The sequence below is a fragment of the Sciurus carolinensis genome, chromosome 8 (genome assembly GCF_902686445.1).
Source record: "Sciurus carolinensis chromosome 8, mSciCar1.2, whole genome shotgun sequence".
NCBI classification, from domain to species: Eukaryota; Metazoa; Chordata; class Mammalia; order Rodentia; family Sciuridae; genus Sciurus; species Sciurus carolinensis.
In genome coordinates, this window is record NC_062220.1 from 93,307,263 (window position 1) to 93,330,581 (window position 23,319).

The 23,319-nt window shown below is 41.1% G+C and overlaps 1 protein-coding gene across 2 annotated transcripts in view; it reads left to right on the forward strand.

The window, feature by feature from the left end:
* Npsr1 (neuropeptide S receptor 1) overlaps positions 1-23,008 on the forward strand; it is a 194,877-nt gene extending 171,869 nt beyond the window's left edge. For both annotated transcript variants that reach the window (XM_047562409.1, XM_047562410.1), the window contains 4 exons: positions 7,732-7,808; positions 18,078-18,164; positions 21,870-22,050; positions 22,918-23,008. In XM_047562409.1, the coding sequence (XP_047418365.1) occupies positions 7,732-7,808; positions 18,078-18,164; positions 21,870-22,050; positions 22,918-23,008 (436 nt within the window). The remainder of the gene's footprint in view (positions 1-7,731; positions 7,809-18,077; positions 18,165-21,869; positions 22,051-22,917) is intronic.
* The last annotated feature ends 311 nt before the right edge of the window (positions 23,009-23,319 follow it).

Here is a 23,319-nt window from a genome sequence, read left to right on the forward strand (position 1 = left end):
CTTGTCATTTTCTCCTTCATATTGGATATGGTTTTATTTTGTTTTTAGTTAATAATGATTGACATCAGAAAAAGAAAGTAAAAATAGCTGAATTACTGGCTTTTCTGCCATGAATAGCTCAAGGTTTTACTTACTGAAGATTTACATTCATTTAATATTGGCTAGCAGAAGATGACTTATCCTTTTGGAGGACTCCCTGGCTGTTCCAGGGTAAGCTGCTGATGCCCACTGCTTGTCCCCACTGCTCCAGCCTTAATAAACCATTTTCTGCCCCATGAACGCACACTCCTCACACCGTGTGCCTTCATGTACCTCATTCTTCATGCCTGAACACTCTTCCACACTCACTGTATCTTGCTTTTACCAAACAAGTTCACATCCTTCACGTCTCATTTCCATTAACAAACTCCACGGTGGATCTGTGCCTCCAACCCTAGGCCAGAGGGCACCTCACGTCTTCACTTCCCTAACATCACTTTGCTCATATTATTTTTAGGACTCAGTGGTAGTGTGATCTCCTGATCGTGTGGCTACATCTTGTGAGGGCAAGGGCTGCTGCCTCTTAATTTCTGAATTCCAATCTGGCACACAGTGGGCACTTGGTACCCTTGGTCAACGTTGGATTGAGTCAACAATGCAGACTGCATGATAAACTGCCCCAGTCACACAACAGATGTGTCATGGCTCTCTCTGTTTCTGTCTCTGACCACCCCACCCCACCCCACCACACACACACCTAATTCAGAAATGATTACACAGTGCCTAGATCAGTTTTTGGTATACCGTATCTCCTCCATAAGTACACACGAAAGGAAGGGAGGAAGGAAGGCAGGGAGGAAGAAATGAGAAAAAGGGAGGCATTGTACTGTCTGTGACAAATTCTGCCAAGAGCTGTGCATGAATAAAGATGTTGCTGTTCCATCGTCAACTTAATCAGGCTCCCAGGACTTGAAGTCATAGTGACTGACAGCAAAAGCAATACATTGCTTTTCTGGTCAAAACAACTCCTGTGGTTTTAAAATTCATTTGACAGAACTGTCTAATTGTTGCAGGGGAGGTTATTAGCCCTGGTGTAATTGCTTTACACTAGCTGTGCTTATTTTCTCCCTATTTAATTGATTTCTCATCCTCTTATTATTCTTATCTCTGAGATAAAGGTATAGGCAGAGAAGATAGATGACCAAAAATTACAAAGGAATAAGTGGAAAAATGCATTTTAGTCATGGAGCACTGATTTGCGATATGTGAGAAAAATACATTTATTTTGCTTGGAGAATAGGGATCAGTCTGTGGGAAAGTCCCAGGCTGGTTGTTCCCCTGTGGAGCACAAAGCCCTGGTGAGTGAAAGGTCCCCAAGGGCTTGGGCAGCACTGTCCAGGGCCTTGAGGTCCAAGGACAAGGAGAATAACATGGGATTGAGTCAACATATCATATCAGGAAAGTAATGACATCCTATATATTTTGTTACCGAAGAGGTGACAAAATGTTGGTATATCTTTAGAAAAAAACTTTCTTACTAGTTTGCCACATTCTAGTGAGTGTGTTTGAACTTCCCCCATCTATTCCACTTCCATTCCTGGTTATTCATGGCAAACCCTCCCCTGAACATGTGATTGGTTCAGGAATGACTATATGACTCAATTCTGACCAATAAGGTGCAAGAGAGGGCCCTTTGGAAATTTTTTGGGAAAGATTTCTCCTTTCTCAAGAAAGAAGCTCAGGAAAGGGGCTCGTCTTCTTCCTCCATTGCTGGGCTATACTACACTGCCAACTGGAACTTCAGCAGTTTGACAAGAAGTTACATTGAAAAGAGAAGAGGGGAAGGTATGAAAGAAATGCAAGTTTTTTAAGTTTAGCCAGCTATGCCTTGAAGTTGCAATTATGAGAGATAATAAATAGTCAAACTGCAGAAGTCAATTTGAATTGGGAGTTTTCTGTAACTTTCTACCAAAAGCATTCTCACTGATACCCAACTGTTCATACGTGCTAGTACTAGACATCAGTGAATTCATCTGATCTACTGCAGACTGTAAAGTGACTTTTACTCCCGGTAACTTTAAGAAATCTCAGTTAACTCCTTGGTACCAAATGAGTTATTTGGGGCATCCCTTTTTCTGACCTGGAAGCTCATCAGACTTCGTGCTAATGAACTACATATATCAGGACTTTAATTTTTTCTTAGTTCCTCAAGTAACAAGTTGTTTCATCTTTCCACCCAAAGATTAATTCTGCCTTCATACTGCCCCAAGCCCAACTGCATCCAGATGTATTTGTGAACTCTTGACCCTCCATGTTTTTCCATTTATTCATGGTTTCTAGATTTCCCTATTTCTCACCCACTCTGTGTCAAACATTGAGCCAGGCAAGGGGAATACAGCAGTGGTAAGACATACATGGCTTCCAGAATCTTCTCTAATCACAGAAAGACAGCCAGTTGGGGCAGGGGGGAGTTATATCATATGGTGATGTGCTTAAGAGTCTGGTAAAGTAGAAAGCCCTAGGGGACCCACAGTAGGAGGTGATAACCTGGTCCAGAGACCAAGCAACTGGTCTAGGAATAAGTAACTAAAGCCATATATGGCATATGTATCCCAAATATACTCCAAAAGGAAACCCATGTCCCCCCTTTGCTGTGACACAGTGTCATATGCTGGATAACAACCTGTGAAGTCAGAGGACCCCAGCTATGGTCTAGCCTATCTTCTAGTTGTGTAGACTCAGCCAATTCACTAAATCTCTCAAAGTTAAAGACTTCTCACCTAGAAATTGGTAATATTGCTAGCACTGTCCTTATAAAGTTGTTGGAGAGATGAAATCTTATAACCTCCATAAAGAATTTGGCCTAATTATTTCTTCACTGCTATGGTGAGCAAATGACCATTATTTTCATAATTACCATCATGTCAGAGCTTTGCTGGACAATAGACCTCAATGGAAATCATATTTCTGACACTTCTGACATGGTTTGGAATGGTATGGGAAAGTTCCCCCAAATCTCATGTGTCCAGAGGTAGGGCTTTTAGAAAACTATTGGATCTTGAAGGCTCAGACCTCAGCATTGAATTAATCCATTGATAGCTGCATGGACTACTAGGCGGTAAGACCTAGTTGGAGGAAGCAGGAAGTGAGCCCTGGAAAAGTGTATCTTATATCTGGCCCCTTTTCCTTTCATATTCTCTCTCTCTCTCTCTCTCTCTCTCTCTCTCTCTCTCTCTCTCTCTCTCTCTCTCTCTCTCCCTCTCTCCTTCCAGCTGCCATAAGTTGAGCAGTTTTCTTTAGCCCCACCCTTCCACCATGATGTTCTGACTCACCTTGGGCCCACAGCAATGGAGCCAGGCAACCATGGACTGAATCCTCTGAAAGCATGAGTTAAAATAAATCCTCCTTCCTCAAAATTGTTCATGTCAGGTATTTTGCTTACAGCAACATAAAGTCAACTAACACAACTATCTATTTGTGAGACCCCAGTTTTGTCATCCATGAAGGGGAGACAAGGCCCTTCTTCCCAGAGTTCATATATGACATCTCAAAATAAAAATTTGTCTGAAACAGAAAACACAATTAATATGCATTAAGCATTTACCATATGGTGCCCAGCACCATGTTAACAGATGGAGTTAATGAGACAAGGTTGTCAAGTGCTTTATAGAAGAGCAGGCACACAGCAGGGCTCAACACTCACTACTCACCCCCTGACCATGCCCCGCAGAGTGCTGGGGCAAGAGGTGAAACACACAGCTCTCGCTCCCATTTCAGTATTCCTGAGTCAAATGATGGGGTTTCTTCTGGGGCATAAGTTCTCCTTCTTAGTATCAGGTCACTCTACTTTGGTTTCTTCATAAAGGGATGGAATAAAATCCAAGGACAAGTCAATAGCAGTCCCATAATTGTCACCTTCTTTTACCAGTCTAGTGGAATAGCTTCCTGTTCATTCCTTATCCCTTTTTAACCTGTGCTCCACACCATATCCAGAGCCACCATTTTGTGTGGACAGTTGCTCAGCATACGACAGTATAAAATGAAAAATACAAATGTCCCTCACTACTGCCTGTTAGACATTGCTCTTGTAGACTATTCCAGGACTATTTGATTCCTATACAAATACATACATAAATATTTTTTTTCTTATTTTATACACAAATGAAAACAAATTATACATAATGAACAATGTCTGACAGTGGAAAAAAATAAGTTAATCATTTCACTTTCCTCCTTAAAGTCCTTCAGTAGGTTTTTATTGTCTCAGATTTCATACTTTTAACTCAGCAGTGTGCAATGGTGCACACCTGCAATCCCAGCAGCTCAGGAGGCTGAGGCAGGAGAATCACAAGTTCAAAGCCAGCCTCAGCAACTTAGCAAGGCCCTAAGCAACTTAGTGAAACCCTATTACAAAATAAAATATTAAAAGAGTTGGGAGTGTGGCTCAGTGGTTAAATACCCATGGGTTCAATCTCTGGTACCAAAAAAAAAGAAACTTTGACCCAGTTCACAAGGTCATGAATGATCTGGTTCCTTAATCTCCAACTTCCAGCCACACTGATCTTCAAGTGCACCACACTCTCTTCTGCCTCAGAAGCTTTGCACATGCAGCTCCCTCTACCTGAGGTCACCCTCTTCTGCATTTGGAAAATATTTTTATCTTTCAGGTCTCAGCTGAAAGTTCACTTTCTCTGGGAAAGCTTCCTCAACTCCCAGAACAAGTCAGGGTCCCTGTTATACCATTGTACCACTGGCATTTTATCTTTCTAGCATTTTATTCTTGTAATAAGATAGTGCTTATGGCATTACTTTATTATTTTTTATCTCTCCAAATAAGACGTGGGTATCCAGGGCACCAGCAGCTTGTCTGTTTTACCATCCATGGTTTCCATGGTGTTTCAACTACTGCCTGGGATGAACAGGTGTTCATAATATTCATCCAAAATGAATATTATGAAACTAATATTTATAAAGAAGAGAAACACAGTAAGGCACCTGCTCATAGAAGAGTAAAAGTGGTCTTTTTGTCAAGTGTTGGGCCAGCTATTCTAGAGCACAAGTACAGAGCACAGGGGCATGTGGCTTCTAACAAGATCTCCAGAGCATAACTGGACACCATTTTCAGGCCCCAAATGTGAGGGTCAGGAAAGCTGGTTGGCTTAGGCCCTCTCTGACTCTGAAGGTCTATGGCTCTAGGACTGTGATGGGTACCCAACAAGTCCAGACCGTGTGCTAAGTCCTGAGGAGTTCATGAAGGAAGCACTTGTGATCTCAGTGGAACAATGTCCATTGTGTCCTGTGGGAGAGCAAAGTATTTGTTCTGTTTCCCAGATGCTTACCATACATGATCCAGAAGACAAACTCAGAAACTATCCTCAGGCATCCTCCTGAGAGTTCTGCAAATCTTACTCTGGTGACCTGGGATCTTGCCCTGTCCCATTTACCACGGGTTGCCTCTGTGAATGACATGAAGAAAAACAGGTCTGTGTTTAGATTATCTCCTCTAAAATCAGGAAATAAAGCAGTCAGTTCAGGGAAAAGGTATTTTCCTCAATCTGAGAAATCCTCGGTTTTCAGATTTCAAGGAAGCTTCCAGAAAAGCTAAGCCTATTGACAAAGTGAAGATAGACCAAAGACATGGAAGAAGTTGTAATGAAGATGCTTTTTCTTAGCTGTGTTCTGAGAATGGGCTATTTCCAAAACTACTGATCTTTAATGTCTGACTGCCCTAGATAAGACTCCATGTAGCCAATGTTCTCCCAGCATGTAGGTTCCAAGGAAGGGGAAGCTGAAGGGACAATCCACAGAACTTGCTGATTAGTTAAATCAAGGAATATGAAAGAAGAAGACAAACATTATGCAGATGTCTCTGTGATGCATGGCTGCTATGCTATGTTCTAAGAAATAGCTTGGTTTGAGCAGTAACTGAAAGGGACAGCCTAGGAACCAGGTGTTTGCCCATCTAACAGTGAAGCTGGCCTTGTATTTCCACTCATCCGATTGGTCCTAAGTAGAAAAAGAAAAATCCCTAACTCATAAGACCTTTTTGAACTTTTCTATTGGGCTTATGGTTGATGGTCAATAAATATTTGAATTAGTGTTCAATTAAACACTAGAGTTCTAATTGTCAGACACCATTAACATTTCATGATGATTGTAATCTTACCTCATGTTTCGTTTACCTGGGATATTCTAACATTCAACTTAGGTTGAAGAATAGACTCACTTATAACTTTTTTCCCATTTTATTCTGTAATAAAGGCACATAAATTCCAGAAAAGTCCCTGGGAAGGAATATGAGAAGGAGTAGGATGCTCCAAGAGGGCCCTGAGCTTTCCTGGAGCACTCAGAGGAGCTTGCTGAGCAAGACTGGAAGAGGCAGGAAGGGATGGTGAGCTCTAACAGTCATTACACAGTCATTAATTAAGCTATAGTCTAAAGATCATTAAAAGCAATTAGTGCTTTGTCAATTACTGCAAACTGGAGTTCTGATTTTTTTTTTAAACTAGTGATTCTCAAGAGGAAAGATTAGGCAGTTATAAAACAAAGCAGTGCTTTGTCCCGAGGTTTTTAGTTGAGGTGCTTAAATAAACTTGAAATGTCAAATAACATTAAAAAGTATCTAAGGTTTTATATTTAACACAGGAGATGTAGAATGCAAAATTTACCAATGTGTGTAAATCATTAATACTCTGTTAGACCCAGTTTATATCATTCAAGAGTGTGGATGATGTAATGTGAAAAACAGACCAAAAAAAAAAAAAAAAAACAGAAAGAAATTATGTTTTCAAGTCTGTACTGATTTTCAGGCAATGAAGAAGTACTTGGCACTTTAAATACTACCACATTTGAGACTCAAAAAACTCAGAGTTTTTTTTTTTTGATATTCATATATAGTGAAATATCTAAATAAATATAAATATATATAATCATATATATAAACCCCTTCAGAATTTGTATTATTAACCTCATTTTATAGACTCTCAACTGAAGCTTAGTGTCTTAATTATCTATTGCTGTGGAACAAATTATCACAAACCTAGTGACTTAAAAATAATGCCTCTGTTACCTGCAGTTTCTGTGGGTAAAGGGTCTGACAGGGTCCCTGCTCAGGCAAGGCTGTCATCAGGTGCTAACTACAACTGGGGAAGGGGTGTCATCAGAGGCTCAGTTGGAGAAGGCCCTTTTCCAAGTTCCCTTAGGGTTTTAGCAGAATTAATCTCACTGGATTAATTCTGCAGGATTCACAGCAGCTTGTTTCTTTAAAGCCAGCAACAGAGACAGACACCAGCAAGACAGCTGCTTTGCTCTATGTAATCACATGGGCCACACTGGGTTGATCAGAAGCAAGTCATATGTCCTGTCCACATTCAGAGGAGAGGGTCATTCAAAGGCATCAATACTGAAGGCAGGGACACAGAGGCCACCTAAACTGCTCATAGTCAAGGTCACACAGCCAGTACGTGGTAGGGGAAACCCAGGTCTTTCTGACAGCTAAGCTGATGTTTGGATTCTCATCACAGCTGTCCTTCTAAGCACCTGGATTGTTTGACTTGCCCAGGTCCTGGCCTCCTCACTTAAAAATGCAAGCAGCTCTATCTCATTAACCTTTGAGGTTCTCCCAGTTTCAGCAAGTGTAGGTAGCAGGTGTGGTTGAGACCCCATTCTCAGGGAAGTGGTAGTGGTCACCCTGTGTGTCCTCACAGAAGGAACCATCAGGCATTTTAATCTTCCCTCTGGTCCTTTCTGCAGCATCATCTATGGCATTGTGATCCGAACTATTTGGATTAAAAGCAAAGCCCAGGAGATGGTGATTTCTAACTGCTCGGGTAAGTTGTGGTATCACCCAATTCATGGCTAATTTTGTTCCTGCAGAGGTTTTTCTCTGGCAAGCATGAGCTGAGGTTTCCTGCACAGTTTTATACAAGCCTGCACAATTATATCAGGACTCAGCTCACAAATAAGACCCACCCAAAGCTGTTTCCAGCAGGCTCTGTCTTCCCTACCTGGCACCCTGAAAACCGGGAGAAGGAAGGAGCCAAACTGTACCAGCAAAGTTCATCCAAGCAGTCATTGGGCCAAGATGGACAGTCTCCCCAGTCTCCAGCCAGGCAGGAAGCACCCTGGAGGATGCAGAAAAGAGAGACTATTTGAGAACACCATTCATTCAGCAAACATGAGGATGGGTCTTCCTGTTGAATTTAGAGATGGGTAAATCCGCCATCTGTCCACAAAACGATCCTGGGCTACATGCCAGCTAAGGAATGGTCCACATGTTTTCCTTACTGCCCCAACACACCAACTTGAACTAACTTGCACCTGAGATGACCCACTAGGACCCTTCCCAAATTCATTTCAGTGAACCTGGATAAGCAGAACCTCCTGAGCAACAGAGACCTAGAGACTGGCTTTGCTTCCCAAGCAAGATTCCTGGGCCTGACTCAGGTCACCTTGGAGAAAGCACTGCAAATGGATAGGCCAGAAAGAGGAAAAAGAACTGGTACTTTGTTTGTTATAATGTGATAGTTTTGCATGGTGAGACTGGCTCTGCTTAGGTTCCATGCCTCCTCCCATTTCTTGTGTGTATGCACACACACACATACACATGCACAACCCACAAGGTCACATACATAAAACATATGCAAATACACAAACCTTTGCACACTCAGGTTTACTTATATGTACTTACTTATATGTACACACATACAGACATAGTCATATGCACTCAGACATGAGCAGCAAACTACAAAACAAATATCTGCAATAAATAAGAAGAGCTGATTTCTATTCCACATATGCCCCTAAAAACTGTGCCACCTTGTCAAGTCATGTAACCTCTCTGAACTTCAAGATATTAAAATGAGGGGGTCAACTTGGTCCCCTCTAAGTCCTCTTCTTTTCAGACTTGGAGTTAACAACACACCTGCATTGGACCAAGACTGAGCTTATCACATTCCCCTGGAAGCCCCTTCTTCCCATATGATGTGAGCCAGCCAAGAGGATTCACAAGGGTCACTGGACACTGGCGATCTCTGTCTCTTTCCCTAGGAGAATGAGTAGAGATGTGTAGGTCTTCATGTTCTCATCTGAATTCAGTTCAGTTCTGCAGTGCTCTGCATCCAGGAATGGTGCAGAGGGCTGGGAATGACAAATAAGTCAATAGCACGGTTCCTGACTGTATGCAGTTGGCAGTCTAGGGTCTGGTGTCTCAGCAACACAGACACACAGGACAGAGGGGCAGGCAGAGCAGCTGCTGTTAGCCACTTCACTAAGTCCTTCTCATGTGTTATCTCATTACCCCCTAAAAACCACCTGAGGTGGTATTATTGATTGTCTTTTCCAGATAAAAGACTCAAGGGTTCAGCAATTCACTTGTTTCTATGGGTAGCATGTGACATGACCAGGATACGGATGTACATGATTGACTAGAGAGCCCTTTCTCCCCTAAATCAGGCTAGGATGCCTCCCAGGAGGAAGCACATCATAGACAGAAAGGTGGGTGACTCAAAGAAGAGCTAAAGAAGAGCAAAAGAAAGCAAAAAAAAAAAAAAAAAAAAAACCTTCTCTTGATTAAAAATCCAAGCTCAAGGTCTTTGGCGCTACCTCCCCTCCATGGCCCTCCCTCCATTCACCTTCAGAGCACCACCCTGTCTCATCTCCTGAAGTTTTTGTTTTGATACATTTTAAATCTCATGACTGGTTATGTTTAGGGCCCAATTTTGCTGAGACAGCTAGGTCCTCCTGTACTTTCAGATAATTAGATTCGGTTAAGCCCCTGTCCTGTGATTTCTACCAATCCCAGCAGGATGGCCTGCTCCTCCTTGCCTGCCCCACTGAGCACACACCCTCACTGGCTCCCCTTCTCCAGCTCTCTGCTCCCTCCACTACTGCTCCATCCAGCTGTGGAGTCCACCTCTTTTTCCATGAGTTCACGGTTCACAAGAGTGAATAGGATTGATGCTTCTGGAGGTTTGTGGTCACAGAAGGTCTCCACATGCCTCCATGCTACCCGCCTTCCCTTTGTCGGCATTCCTCCCTTCACTGTGGTTGAAGTCCTGTCTCTCTCCAGAGTCCCCCATAATTCCCTTCTACTACATCTTCTAGGCCCTGCACTGGTAGACTCCCCCTGACCTTCAGTACTGAAGGTTAGAGATTTCTTTCCATTGAAATACAGTATGACATTGCCCTCCTTGGAGGGGGGAATGCTACAGTTTTTATTCTTTAACATAATTGTGCATCTCCATTGCACCTATTTTTAGTTGTCTCTATCATTCATGAACATTAGTGACCTCCTTCTGGAATGAGACCAGCTGGTATTCTCAAAAGATCATATGTTTTCTGTGTCTTATTCACAAATGGAACTCACTTGATTTGCTATCTGTCCTAAGAGCCAGCCAGAGCTGGAGTTGGCCATAAGCAGGAACTCCAGCAGTGCTAGCATGCCAGGATTATTGCTCATCAACAAGAGGACATTAGCAATGATTAGTGTGAACAGAAGCTCACTTTGTAAACACTGGCTGCAAAATTCAAGCCATCCTTAGTGTAGAAACCATTCTTCCTCCTGACAAATGTCTATTTTCTCCCACTCAAAAGCAGACTGAAAGAAAAAGCAAACTGTTTTATAAATGATCTCGAGACTTTCCCACAAACAAGTGTAAAGGGTGATAAGTGGATCAATTTCCCAACCTTACATATTGCCTTTCACAAATGAGCATGTTCTTAATGTCCATCTCATCCTCTAAACTAGAACATTTCCTTTATGGAGGCAGGAGACTGGGGAGGCTCACCCAAGGAGTAGATCAAGTATAACACATCTGCATGGAAGTGGGTCTGGTCATAATGGCTTGTCAAATGTGTTGTGACCCATGCACTATCCAAAGTGCATGTTTAGATTAAATGAGGCAGAATGGGGTGGAGAAAAAAAGGCATGGATTAGGAAATGGGTTAGAGTCCTGTCACTGTCTAGCTTAACACATTTAAGATAAAATCCTTAACTGCTCTCAGTATTAGCTTCTTCAGCAGTAACTGTGGATAAAATGGCTTCTCTACAGATAAACTACATTTAACAAAATACATTCAAGAAAAGCATAAAGATACAAATAAATATTATAACATGTTTGTGGATAGTAAGATTCAGTATCACAAAGACACTAACTCTTCCCAACTGATCTATGATGTAATACTGTTCCAATCGAAAGTGGATTGCACTAGTGTATTGAGATTGATAAACTGCTTTTAAAATATACATTGAAAAGCCAAAAGCCAAGAATAGTCAAGATATTCCTGGAGAAGTAGAACAGTGTAGAAGAGGTTTGCTGTACCAGATATTAAGATTTATTACAAAGCCAGGGTGGTTAATAGAGTGTGGTATTGGCACAATACAATAGACAAATAGATAATAAAACAACCCAAATGGACCTGTACATATACAAGAACTTGATAGATGTCAAAAAATCATAGGAAAAGAAATGAAACTGAATCTTTACCTCTGTCCATATGTATAAACAAATTCCAGGGGAATTAGAGACTTAAATGTGAAAACTTAGACTTTTAAACCAGAAACAGATGAAATCCTTGTGACATTGAGGAAAGAAGATTTTCTTAAATAAGATACATGATGCATTGAATTATAAAAAGAAAATGCATAAATTTGGCTCCATTAACATATAAACTATAAATTCACAAACTGGGTGAAGCTATTTACAACACATATACCTGGAAAAAGATTAGTGTGCAGAATATATGTAGAACTACTAAAAATCAATTAAGAACATTCTTTCAGTGTCAAACAACTTTAAAAATCAGAACAAAGGGAAACAGGAATGGCCAAAAATAAGATTCAACACTTCATCCATAATCAGGAAAGTACATGTTTAAATCTGAATTCGATATAATTTTCCACCACAAAATTAGTAAAATTGTAAAAATCCCAGTTCTAAGTATTAGCAAAGATATGACTCTCACGGTTTATGGTTTCCTTGGCAATATAATTCTTCAAAAATAGTAGAATTCTGATCTATTTGCTTTCTGATCTTACATTCTAGAAACCATACTCAAAAGGCTGTTCTTAATAAAATTCTCAGATCTAATTTTTTTCTGTGCTTCTTCAACTAGTCCCTACCAGTCAACTTGATAGAAACTAGCTGGAAGTCATCTGAAGCAATAGATGGGAGGCCACATCCTTAGTCTAATCTTTGCCTCAAGGATACATCTTAAGGGATATTTTCTAATTAAAACCTCTCAATGTTAATAGCTTAATTTGGAAACCAGGGCCAGGTTCATTGGCTAGGACCTGTGCACTTAAGACAGGCTCATGTTTTGTTTCATGTTCTGCTTCCATTTTCATTTTGCACTGAGCCACACAAGGTCCTGTAGCCAAGACCTTTGGAGACTAGAAGCAGTTGGCATTTACCACTGGGCAAGATCCCAAATTGGGGGACTTTCTCTAACTCCTTTTTATTTTCACCCATAAACCATGGTTGGTTTATGAACTCTTGTCTGAGCTCATTTTTTTTTCCCAGTTACTTGCTAAACACAGCTGGTAACGATCAATACATACTATTAAAATTCACTTTACCAACCTCACCCCCTGGGATCCAAGCTCAGTAGGAGCAGTCTGCCTTCCCAGACATCATATGTGGCACTTCCAACAAATGGATTGCTGGAGTCCCAGCTTCCAGTCTCAGCGTCCTTGCCACCTGCTGCCTGCCCACATAGCCCGCACCACATGTTAGACTTTTATTAAGACAACATTGCATGTAAGGCACCAGTTTCTGTTTTAGTCAGGAATACACAAGCAGCTGTGTGAACTCCAAAATACCAGTATCCTTAACAAAATGGAAGTTTATCTCTTGCTCAATTAAATTCTAATTGACAGTAAAGGCCAAAGGGAGGGGCATTTGTTCCATACAGTCAAAAATTCAAGTAGGTGGAAGTTCTGCTACATTTAACAAAGGGCTATCCCTCAGCACCTGCATGCAGAAGGTAGGGGTGGGGTGAAAAGTGAAGGGTTTCTCTGTGGTTTATCAGAGGTCTGGGGAAGGGAGACATCAATTCTTCCTCTAGCTCCCTTAAGCAGAACTTAACCACATGACTACACCCTGCCAAGAGGGCAGCTGGGGAACGTAGTGTAGCTGCTTGTCTAGAAGGAAAGGGTTTGGTGGGCAGCTCACTCATCTCTGCATAATTATAGGTCCGTCAGTGTTCCTGGTTTTGCCTGAGCTAAAAACTGAGGTATGGACATGGTTAACTGGTGAGTCAGGAGATACCTTCTCAGATATGACTGTGATCTGCAGTTGGCACTGTGCTTAAAATCTCTTTTTGGAAAAAGAACTCAAAAGGATTTCAACCTGAAGGTTCAAACATATGAAGACATGTCCAGCTAATGGGGAGAAAGGCAGCAGTTGGTGGGGGAGAAAGAAAGGAGAATAAGTCTCCTGAGGGCCTTAAGATCAAAGGAAGATATAAGTTCTGGGTCACCCAAGACTGCTCCAACCTAGTCATCCCAGCCTCTTGTCGATAGCTCTGGAAGACAATGCTGAGTGTGAAGCTAAGGAAGCAGAAAGCCCTGGAAATTTAGGTGACTACCACAGGCTCCCGTAGACTCAGAACACAGATGAGTGAAGACATGTCCTTGTTTCCTGGCAGAAGCACTTTGAGAGCAGGTTTCCCAGGAAAGTGCAGTGATGCTGAATAATCCACAGCCCAGGATCAGAGCTGAGGCCAAGAGAAGTAGAGCAGGGAACAAAGCAACTGCCCACTGGCACAAACTCTAATGAAGAGAACTTGCAGGGGTGGCTTAGAAGTGACTGTGGCAAGCACATGGCACCCAGCACCAGCCCCTCCAGAGGGGAAGGCTAACCAAGGGAAGGTCCCAGTGGAGTGGCACTAGGCTGCCCAGGGCAACAGCAGGACCGTGGAATGCATGATTCAGATAAGGTCACTGCAGAGGCACAGGTGGTGGCCCAGAGAAGATCCGGGAACCCTTGGAGACCCCACTTTGGGTTTACCAGAGAAATCACAAAGTCGAAAGAATTCTGGGGAAAAAATGTCCAGTCCCCTACAGCTAAGCAGAGGAGGTCAAATGCACATAAAGTATTTAACTATTGAGTTCTGGGGGCATTCAGGTTTATATTTGGAAATAGAAATAATTAAATAATTATTTATAATTATTTGATTATATGATTATATCATATATTATATGATTATATAAATAATAATCACTAATAATTAAAAATGACTTTTTAAGTTTCAAAAACTTTAGGAATCTGGAAAAATTGCTAAAAAAGTGTATTTAATTTTTTAAATTAACCTAAAATATGTACAGTTTCCAACATAGGAAACATTCTTATTTTAAAATATTGCCAGTAAGGCTTCCTTGTTTCTAAACAAATCACCTGCACTTACTATAGGCCCACAGATGGACCTCCCCACCTGGCAGGAATGAATTTTTACCTGCTCTGAAATCCAAAGGGACCAATCACTCCAGCTTCAGGTGTTCAACCCACATGAAGAATGGGCTCCCAGCCACTCAGTTAGGGGCCTGAAGCCTGGAAAATGTTCAGAGCTGGCACTGGTCTTTTGGAGACTACATTTTGGGCATGGACCCCATTGGGGATTCACCCTGGAACTAAAACAGTTTAAATCAGTGTGCTTCTTCTAGTCTCAAATCTAGTGGGCCCACTGCCTTCAGGCTGCTCAAGCCATTAATGCACAGTGACAGCTGAATTTCACTGCTTTTCACTCCAACTCAGTAGCAAAGCCTGAGTAGAAATAATCCTTTTATCTCCCAATAAAGAAGAATTACCAGCATTTTGTAGCTCAGCTCTCTTTGAAGAGCATCTTTGGAAGCTGGGGCTTTGCATTTCCTGCAGTGGTCAGATTAAAGACGCTTTTCACTGATCTCATTGGCAGATGGGAGGGCAAGGTAGTTGAGTATATTGTCACCTAGTAGCCTTGTGGAAAGTATTTCGAGTTTCCATTTTAAACAGATTTCAGAGCACAAATGTCATTTTCAAAAACTTTTTGGAATGACCAACTATGTGTTCAGAGTCATACTGTTTAGAGCCCAACTGTTACCTAGGACCAGCAAGGGGAGTCATTTTGAAAAGATATAATTTGACCTGCTACCATCTTTCCTTGCCCCCCACAGGTATAATCCCACCCTGATAATTTTCTGCTGTCTATAGATAACATTATTGCATAAGGTAGTAATATCTCATGTTTTCTTCCATAAAGAGAGCTCATATTCCTCCTAAAATGCGGTTAAAACTCCATTCATCCCAACTGATAGGGTAACTGACATCCAAGCATGAAACTTGGCACCCTGAATATATTATTTTTACTATAATTCTCAAAGTAACTCTGTGAAGTTAGTGTTTTATGCTTCATTTTTCAAATGGGGAAGTTGAGACTAGGAACCTTAGGCTATTTCCTAAGCATTCACAGCTAGTCATTGGTGGAGCTGGAGCATATATTCAGGTATGATCCTGAAGCCTGTGTCACTCCCAAGATCCTATCTGGAAATCAAGGTTCTCACCCTTAGCACCTTCAGTTATTTGGACTGTGTAATTCTTTGTTGGAGAAGGGGTGGCTGTCCTGCATATTGAAGGTTGACTAATAGCATTCCTGGCCTCTACCCACTAGATACACACACACACACACACACACACACACACACACACACACACACACAGTTGTGCCAACCAAAAATGGGTCCAGGTATTGCTCAAGTCCTCTGGAAGACAAAATCACACCCAGTTCAGAACCACTGCTATAAATATTTGTGAAGCATTTGCTCCCTTACAATGCTTAGGTTCTATGGTTTCAGGAAATGCATAGAATAATTTAAAGACCTTAACAGTATTTAAGAGTAGCCTTGCAGGATAACCCTGCCTAAAGAAATAATAATCAAGCCAGGTGTGGTGACTCATGCCTGTGATCCCAGCAAGCAGTTCAGAAGTCTGAGGCAGGAGAATGGAGAATTCAAAATCAACTTCAGCAACTAAGGCACTAAGCAATTCAGTGAGACCCTGTCTCTAAATAAAATACAAAATAGGGCTGGGGATGTGGTTCAGTGCCTCTGAGTTCAATCCCCAGTACCAAAAAAAAAAAAAAAAAAAAAAAAAAAAAAGGAGCTGAAGAAATAGCTCCTTTTGGAGAGCGCTCGCCTTTCATGCCGAAGGACCCCGGTTCAAATCCCCTGCCGGGAAAATGAGAGGAAAAAAAAAAAAAAAAAAAAACTACAAAAAAAAAAAAAAGAAAGAAAGAAGAATCAATTATAATTAGCATTTTAGTTCTTCATACCTAAAAAGTCCAGTTTCTATTATTATTTGTAATAGTGTGTCCTCTTCAATAAAGAAATGTTCACACTACAAAAATGTTTGAAAGCTGCTGCCTCAGGAATTCAGCACAGGCTCCTTACAAAGACATTCAAGGTCTTCCCAGCTCAGTTCTTCTCTGCACCCTCAAACCCTATGCATTTGCAGGCTACATCCAAACTAGACGACTCACCATGGTCCAAACACATCCTCCACTTTTCTTGTTTCATGTCTCAGCTGAAAATGCTCCCTCTGTTTTTCATCTCTCTCCCAATGCTGTGCCTGCACCTCCATCTTTGCCTGTGGAATCCATCTCATGTCATTCAAAGTTGACTTGATGCTCTCTTCATTTCCCATTTACCTCCCTGGCATAGCTATGGGGGGATGGCTCTCTCCTCTGTTCATGGCTGGTGCCTTCTCTCCTCTCATTCAACTTTTGAGGCAAGTATGTGATCTTTCCCGCTGGATTGAAAGTTGCTAGAGAACTAGAACTCTGTTTTGGTCTTCTATTCAGTCCATATCTCTTAGCATATATGATATGCTTGTTGGATTAAGTGGAGTTTGATTAATCTGTATTGAATGAATGAAGCTAAGTAAACTTTGAAAGAGTTTCCATGGGGATTCAAACATGAAACATCTCAAACATGAAATCTGAACAATGTAGTGAGGACAACAGAGCACTGAAGTTGGCCTCTTTAGTGAACAACAGCCTTGCCCCATTTGACTTAGATGCTGACTGAGCATCTGAACTGGGCCGTTGCTAGGGTTGAACCCTTTGCAGCCAACTCAATGGCACCCAGTTGAGTTGTGTAGGGAGGGAGACTGACCTCTTTTTCCTGCTTCCCACACTGAGGTGTGTCCTGGGGCAAGTCTGTGTCCATTCAGTGAAAGTAGAATGTTTCCAAATTTTTAAGAAGGTGCCATAGGAACTAGTGAAGTTCTAACAGGAAAAACTCTTTCACAGAAGTAAAGGACCCAGGGCCAACATTTAACCCCCAAATTTACCATCTCTCCCCTCTTTTTTGCACTGAATTCTGTCCATGATAATCAACCTTTGTTTTATCCCTGTTTTGTCTATGAGAGGTTATTATTGATTCATTAAGCAAACATTAAGTAATCATTTCATATGATTGTAGGCTATAGGAATGGAGAAAACAAAGCCCCTGTCCTCTTCTAGCTTATATTCTAGTGGATTCTTATTTTACCCCTCCCCCAAGTGTTTTGCATTCACATGGCAACCCCCATATGATTAAAGTTATATCCAAGCTCAGATGTATGCTGATTGTTTTTTAGTTTTTTTTTTTTTGAAAACTTTTGAGCTTGAATTTTGTTGAGTGAAGTTTCTGAGTTAGATGAATGAGTTGGTCTGGGACAGCCATTCTAGCAAAATGACTTTTGCCCAGGTTGTTGAAGCAAACATGCAAGGGTCTCAGCATAGGGTGGAGCTCAGAAAACAGCCCTCCACAGAAAAGGGCTCAGCCCCTGTGGTCATGTGCTCTAATTCCAGCTGCAGCTGGTTCAGACCATCTGACCACATCTTCATCCCACAGCATTTTCATATTGTATTAAGTTGCAAACTGAGTAGTTTCCAACAACCATCCTTGAACCATTTTTACTCTGAAAATATCTGAGGAGAGCCTTCTTGTCATAGGCAAGCAGGATGTAAGTGGTCCCATCCATCGAAAGCTGCAGATCTAACCTTCAAAGTTTCTGTTGGTAGAAACTGAAATTGCCCCATCTTGAGCACTCCAGTTTACCAGTCCTCCATTGTATCTACAGATGGGAAACTGTGCACCAGCTACAACAGAGGGCTCATCTCAAAGGCAAAAATCAAGGCCATCAAGTACAGCATTGTCATCATTCTTGGTAAGCAATGTCCCTCCTTGGGTTGCAGAACTGTATAAACATTTGAAAATCAAACTAGTAGCAGGATGCCCATACCAGTAAAGAATTTGTGTACAGCACTTCTATATTTGTCTGCTTGGAAAGTAATGTGTGAGACTCATCAGTCCATCTGGGCTTCTTTAAGGGCCAACATTTTGTTCCTAATTCTTCTCCTTATGAATAAGGTCTCCCCCTAAAGCCCTGAGTTGGATAACTTGGGAGTAAATTTGATTAGGACCTAATTAGCTGAAGTTTATGCTGAGATCACCCTGTTAACTCAGGTGCTTCCTTTAAGACACACTGTACCCCAGGACTGAAAACAGCAAATGTAAGACAGAAGTGCATTCCATTTCTTCTGGATATTTAACTTCCTGGTCACTGCTAATACTTTCCTTATGGCCATCTTTTCTGCCCTTGCCCCGGGTTGTCTTTTGCCCTTTCCTTTCCTTTCTCTCTACTCTTAACATTCATGAAGTCACCTTACACTGTTCCTGTCTGAAATGTTCTGCTCTCAGATGGATGCATGACTTACTTCCCCACCTTGTTTTGTTCCCTAACAATGATATTTCCTTTAGCCTCCTTGGCAGGTCTTTTAAAATAACCCTCCTCTAGTCTTACCCTAACTTGTTTTTCTTCCTAGTTCCCACTTCTTCATGGTTCCAATTTCTATCTATACACACATACATAGAATCTACTTACTATCTATCTATCTCCATTGCTGGAGCAATAAATCCATGAGGACAATGACCTGCTTTTGTGTTACTTACATTATCATTATCAGCAAGCTGAAAATAGGGTACCACACACACTACTCGATTAATATGTGTTAAATGAGCAAATGAATCAAGATACACATTTAAGCCTTTTCATTTAACTGAAATACCCTTCTCTCTTGGCTCCTCTGGCAGCTCTTAGAAGCTCCAGGAAAGCATTAGCTGCATGTCAAATCACCAGAGCAGCCTGTCTCCCTTTTCTAAAATGCAACTGCAAAATGCCAAACAGACCACAAGCAGTGTGACTCAGCCAGCAGAATATAGGCACAAAACAACACCCCAGGCAGAACTGGGGAGAAAGTGCATACCACTCACCAGGGTTCTGAGAAACCTTTCTAAGAGGTTTCAGAAGTACATCAAAGGCTCCCCTTGCCTTCCCAAACAGAATCAGATGCACATTCCTTGGATGTTGAGTTGGAAATGCATGCTAATACATGCATTCCAGAGCCACATAAGTCTTTTTAATCAGGAACCATATTCCTAATCTCTCCAGGATCCTTACAGTCTGCAAGCAGGGATGCCCACAAGAAGGTCAGTGAGTATTGACAGATCAAAATGGCCCTTTCTATAACAAACACTTTGTAATGCCCCTTTACCATCCTAAAATGACATGCATAATACTTTCCACCTTGCATAATTTTAAAAAATTGGTGTGCTACTACAACAATTATCTAAAGTGAGAGTAGAAAGAAAATAATTTATAATAAAACACCACCAATTTTGACATGTAACGATGTGGCCACAGCTCCATGAGAAGAATAATGAAGTAATCAGATGCTTACACCTGGACATAGTAACAGCTACAAATATAAACCAGTACAGGTGTGTTTTCATGGAAGCATAAAGCATGTAAGTAGAATTGCTGTCAATGACTTGATTTTCTAAGCAGGCAAATAAATCCTGGTAAAGTTCCAAATTAATCTTTTCTCCACTTAAAAGGAAGTGGAGAAAATTTTCTGAAAATTTCACTTTTTATTAAAAATATCCATTACATATGTGAGAGTTGGGTTTCTAGACTGGGTTAATAATTATAAACCACCCAATTCCAGCTGGAAATTCAAAAATGTATGGAGCATGAAACAAGATTTTGCTTTTTGGGCTGCTGCCTGTAGGACAGACATCTCTGTGACAATCACACACACACAATGCAGTTTTACCCTTGATATCCCAGAAACACTTGATATCCCAGAAACACTTTTCTGGGTCAATGTTGGTGTTAACTACCCAGGGTCCATAATTCTCAGTGGTGTTTGGGTTTGAATGGCTCTCATTTAATACATTGCTATCATCATGAATTAATTCCTCATTTCAAAACCCCCAAGCAAGTTATAAAATCCCTCTTGAACAATTACAGAGGAAAATTTTCTCAGCATGCAGATGGCTGAAGAAGTTTATTTTATCTTACTCTGAGAAAAATCCTATGGATGGGAAAGTGGGTTGGAGGAGAAGAGTGGCAAACATGTAGGAAGACAGTAGGGGAGCACACATGTGTGTTCAGTCAATCCCAGAGTATGTAGCCCTGTATTAGTCTATGCTCTCTAGAGAAATAGAAAATGATAGATAGATAGATGGATGATAGATTTTGCTTTATTTTATATATATATATATATATATATATTTAAATTTTGAATCATCATAGGCAAATGGGGTACAACTGTCGTTTCTCTGGTTGTACATCAAGTAAAGTCATACCATGACCCTGCACCTAATAGAAGAAAAACTAGGTCCAAATCTTCATCACGTCGACTTAGGACCAGACTTCCTTAACATGAGTCCCAAAGCACAAGAAATAAAAGCAGGAATCAATATTTGGGATAGATTCAAACTAAAAAACTTTTTTGCAGCAAAGGAAACAATCAACAATGTGAATAGAGAGCCTACAGAATGGGAGAAAACCTTTGCCACACACACTTCAGATAGATCACTAATCTCCAGAATCTATAAAGAACTCAAAAAACTTTACACCAAAAATACAAATAACCCAATCAATAAATGGGCTAAGGAAATGAGCAGACACTTCACAGAAGATCTACTAGCAATTTCAGTAGATATGTGAAAAAATGTTCAACATCTCTAGTAATATATATATATATATATATATATAAAATACCACATATGCATACATATACATATATATACATGTATATATGTGTGTGTGTATATTATATATATATATATATATATATATATATATATATATGTATATAAATGATTACAGAGACTAGGAAGTCTTAAGATCTGCAGTTGGCAAGCTAGAGACCCAGAAGTGACAATGGTCAAAGTTCTAATCCAAGTCTGAGTTCAAAAGTCTGAGAACAAAAGAATTGATAATGTAAGTTCCAGTGTGACTCTAAGCATGAAAGTAGTAGACCAGTGTCCCAGCTCAAAGACAAGCAAGCGGAGAGAGTGAATTCTTGCTCTCTCAGCCTTATGGTTCTAGTCAAGCCTTCAAGAGATCATACGAAGCCCACCCAACCTGAGGAGGGCACTCTGCTTTTCTTAGTCCACTGATGCAAATGTTAACCTCTTCTGGAAACAGCCTCACAGATGCATCCAGAATAAATGTTTAGCCAAATATCCAGGCATCCAGGGTCCCAGTCAAATTGACACATAAAATCAAGCCTCAGACTCCGGATTCCCACATCCCACTCATTTCCTTTGAAGATTTGAAGCCAAGCAGAATCAGGATCTTCCACATACCAATTGATTTGGACAGATTAGTTGAGTGTTTTCTGGTGTTTTCATGGCATCAACATCAACACACATGACTGTTCTAAACTGTATATCCAACCCTAAAAGATCTCTAAAAGATTTCAGATGCCAAAAATCCTCCCAGTGAAACTCCTGTCAGGGTCAACCAAGAGAGACCCCTCAGCTGTGGCCTCTGTGATGCTAATGGTTCACTTCTCCCCAGCCTTCATCTGCTGTTGGAGTCCATACTTCCTTTTTGACATTTTGGACAACTTCAACCTCCTTCCAGATACCAAGGAGCGATTTTATGCTTCTGTGATCATTCAGAACCTTCCAGCACTGAATAGTGCCATCAACCCCCTCATCTACTGTGTTTTTAGCAGTTCCATCTGCTATCCCTGCAGGTAAGTGGTGCTCCTACCTGGGTCAGACACATGGATAGTCACCACATTCTGACTCCAATGTGTGTGCTCTTCATCCCAAGGCAGGTTCCAGAATCCCCATTTCATAGATGACACACCTGAGAAATTAGACAGTTTCCACTGGTGTGACAGATTTAAAACCAGACCCGGTCATGGTCAGTACCCCTTCTTCTAAACCCCTTCCTATAATAGCCACAGGAATCATGACACATTTAGAAGGACTTTTTTTGTCCAAAGTTTCTCTATATGAAGTACTTCAATATAATCCTATCCTGGTAACAGGAATTGGAGCATTTTTACCATTTTATAGGTAAACAAAGTAAGACTCAGATGAAATGACATTGCTGAGGTTATATGAATAACTAGTAGCAGAACTAAAATTAAATCCCTTCCACAACTATTGTCATTCTGTTGTGTTTCACCTGTTTTCCTGCACAGGCTAGGAAGAAGGTGGAAAAATCAATAAGAAATAGAATAGTGGAATGGTTTAAGGTTTGGACTTAATACCAGTGACAGAAATTTACATCCTGCCATTGTTTACTCAGAGCTATGTGTGATCTTGGACAAGTGTTTTAAGACCTATAAACCTCAGTTTCCTCATGTGTAAAATGGGGCAAATAGCAGTATCTACCTCTTGGCCAATGGTGCCTCTGTCACTGGGCTGTGGTGCTGACCAGTGGTAAGAAGTCTGTAAGTGTTGGAGGGAAAGTCAGGGTATGACATGTTGCATATTTAACGGTTGTCTGAACTTCAATGATTCTCCATTAACTATTATCTCTTAGTATCTCTACTTTCCTTTTCATCAGGACAAATTATTTTCACTTGCTGCTTTATTCTGAATTTTTCTAGGAAGCAAAGATCACAGGACTCTAGAATGACATGCCGAGAAAGAACCGAAAGACATGAGATGCAGATTCTGTCCAAGCCAGAATTCATCTAGATCTTGGACGATTTCAATTGTACTCTGAGTGTCATCAGCTCTCCTAGGTCCCCACAACCGCTTGTGCATGTGCAAGGAGCCCAAACTAATTTCTCCATCCTGCTACTCATATCACTTTGGGAATGTGCAAGAAAAATGTTCTAAAGAGGGTATGTCACCTGCAATGGCAAGTATTAGCCAACACAAACTATCCATAGGAACCAGGAAAGACACCCCTTCCCCTTCCTCTCTTGCCATTCCCAAGCCTCCTTCCCTCTGGTCAGCATCTGAACCCAATGGACAGAGACGGTACTGGAGGGTCCTGGCTTGGG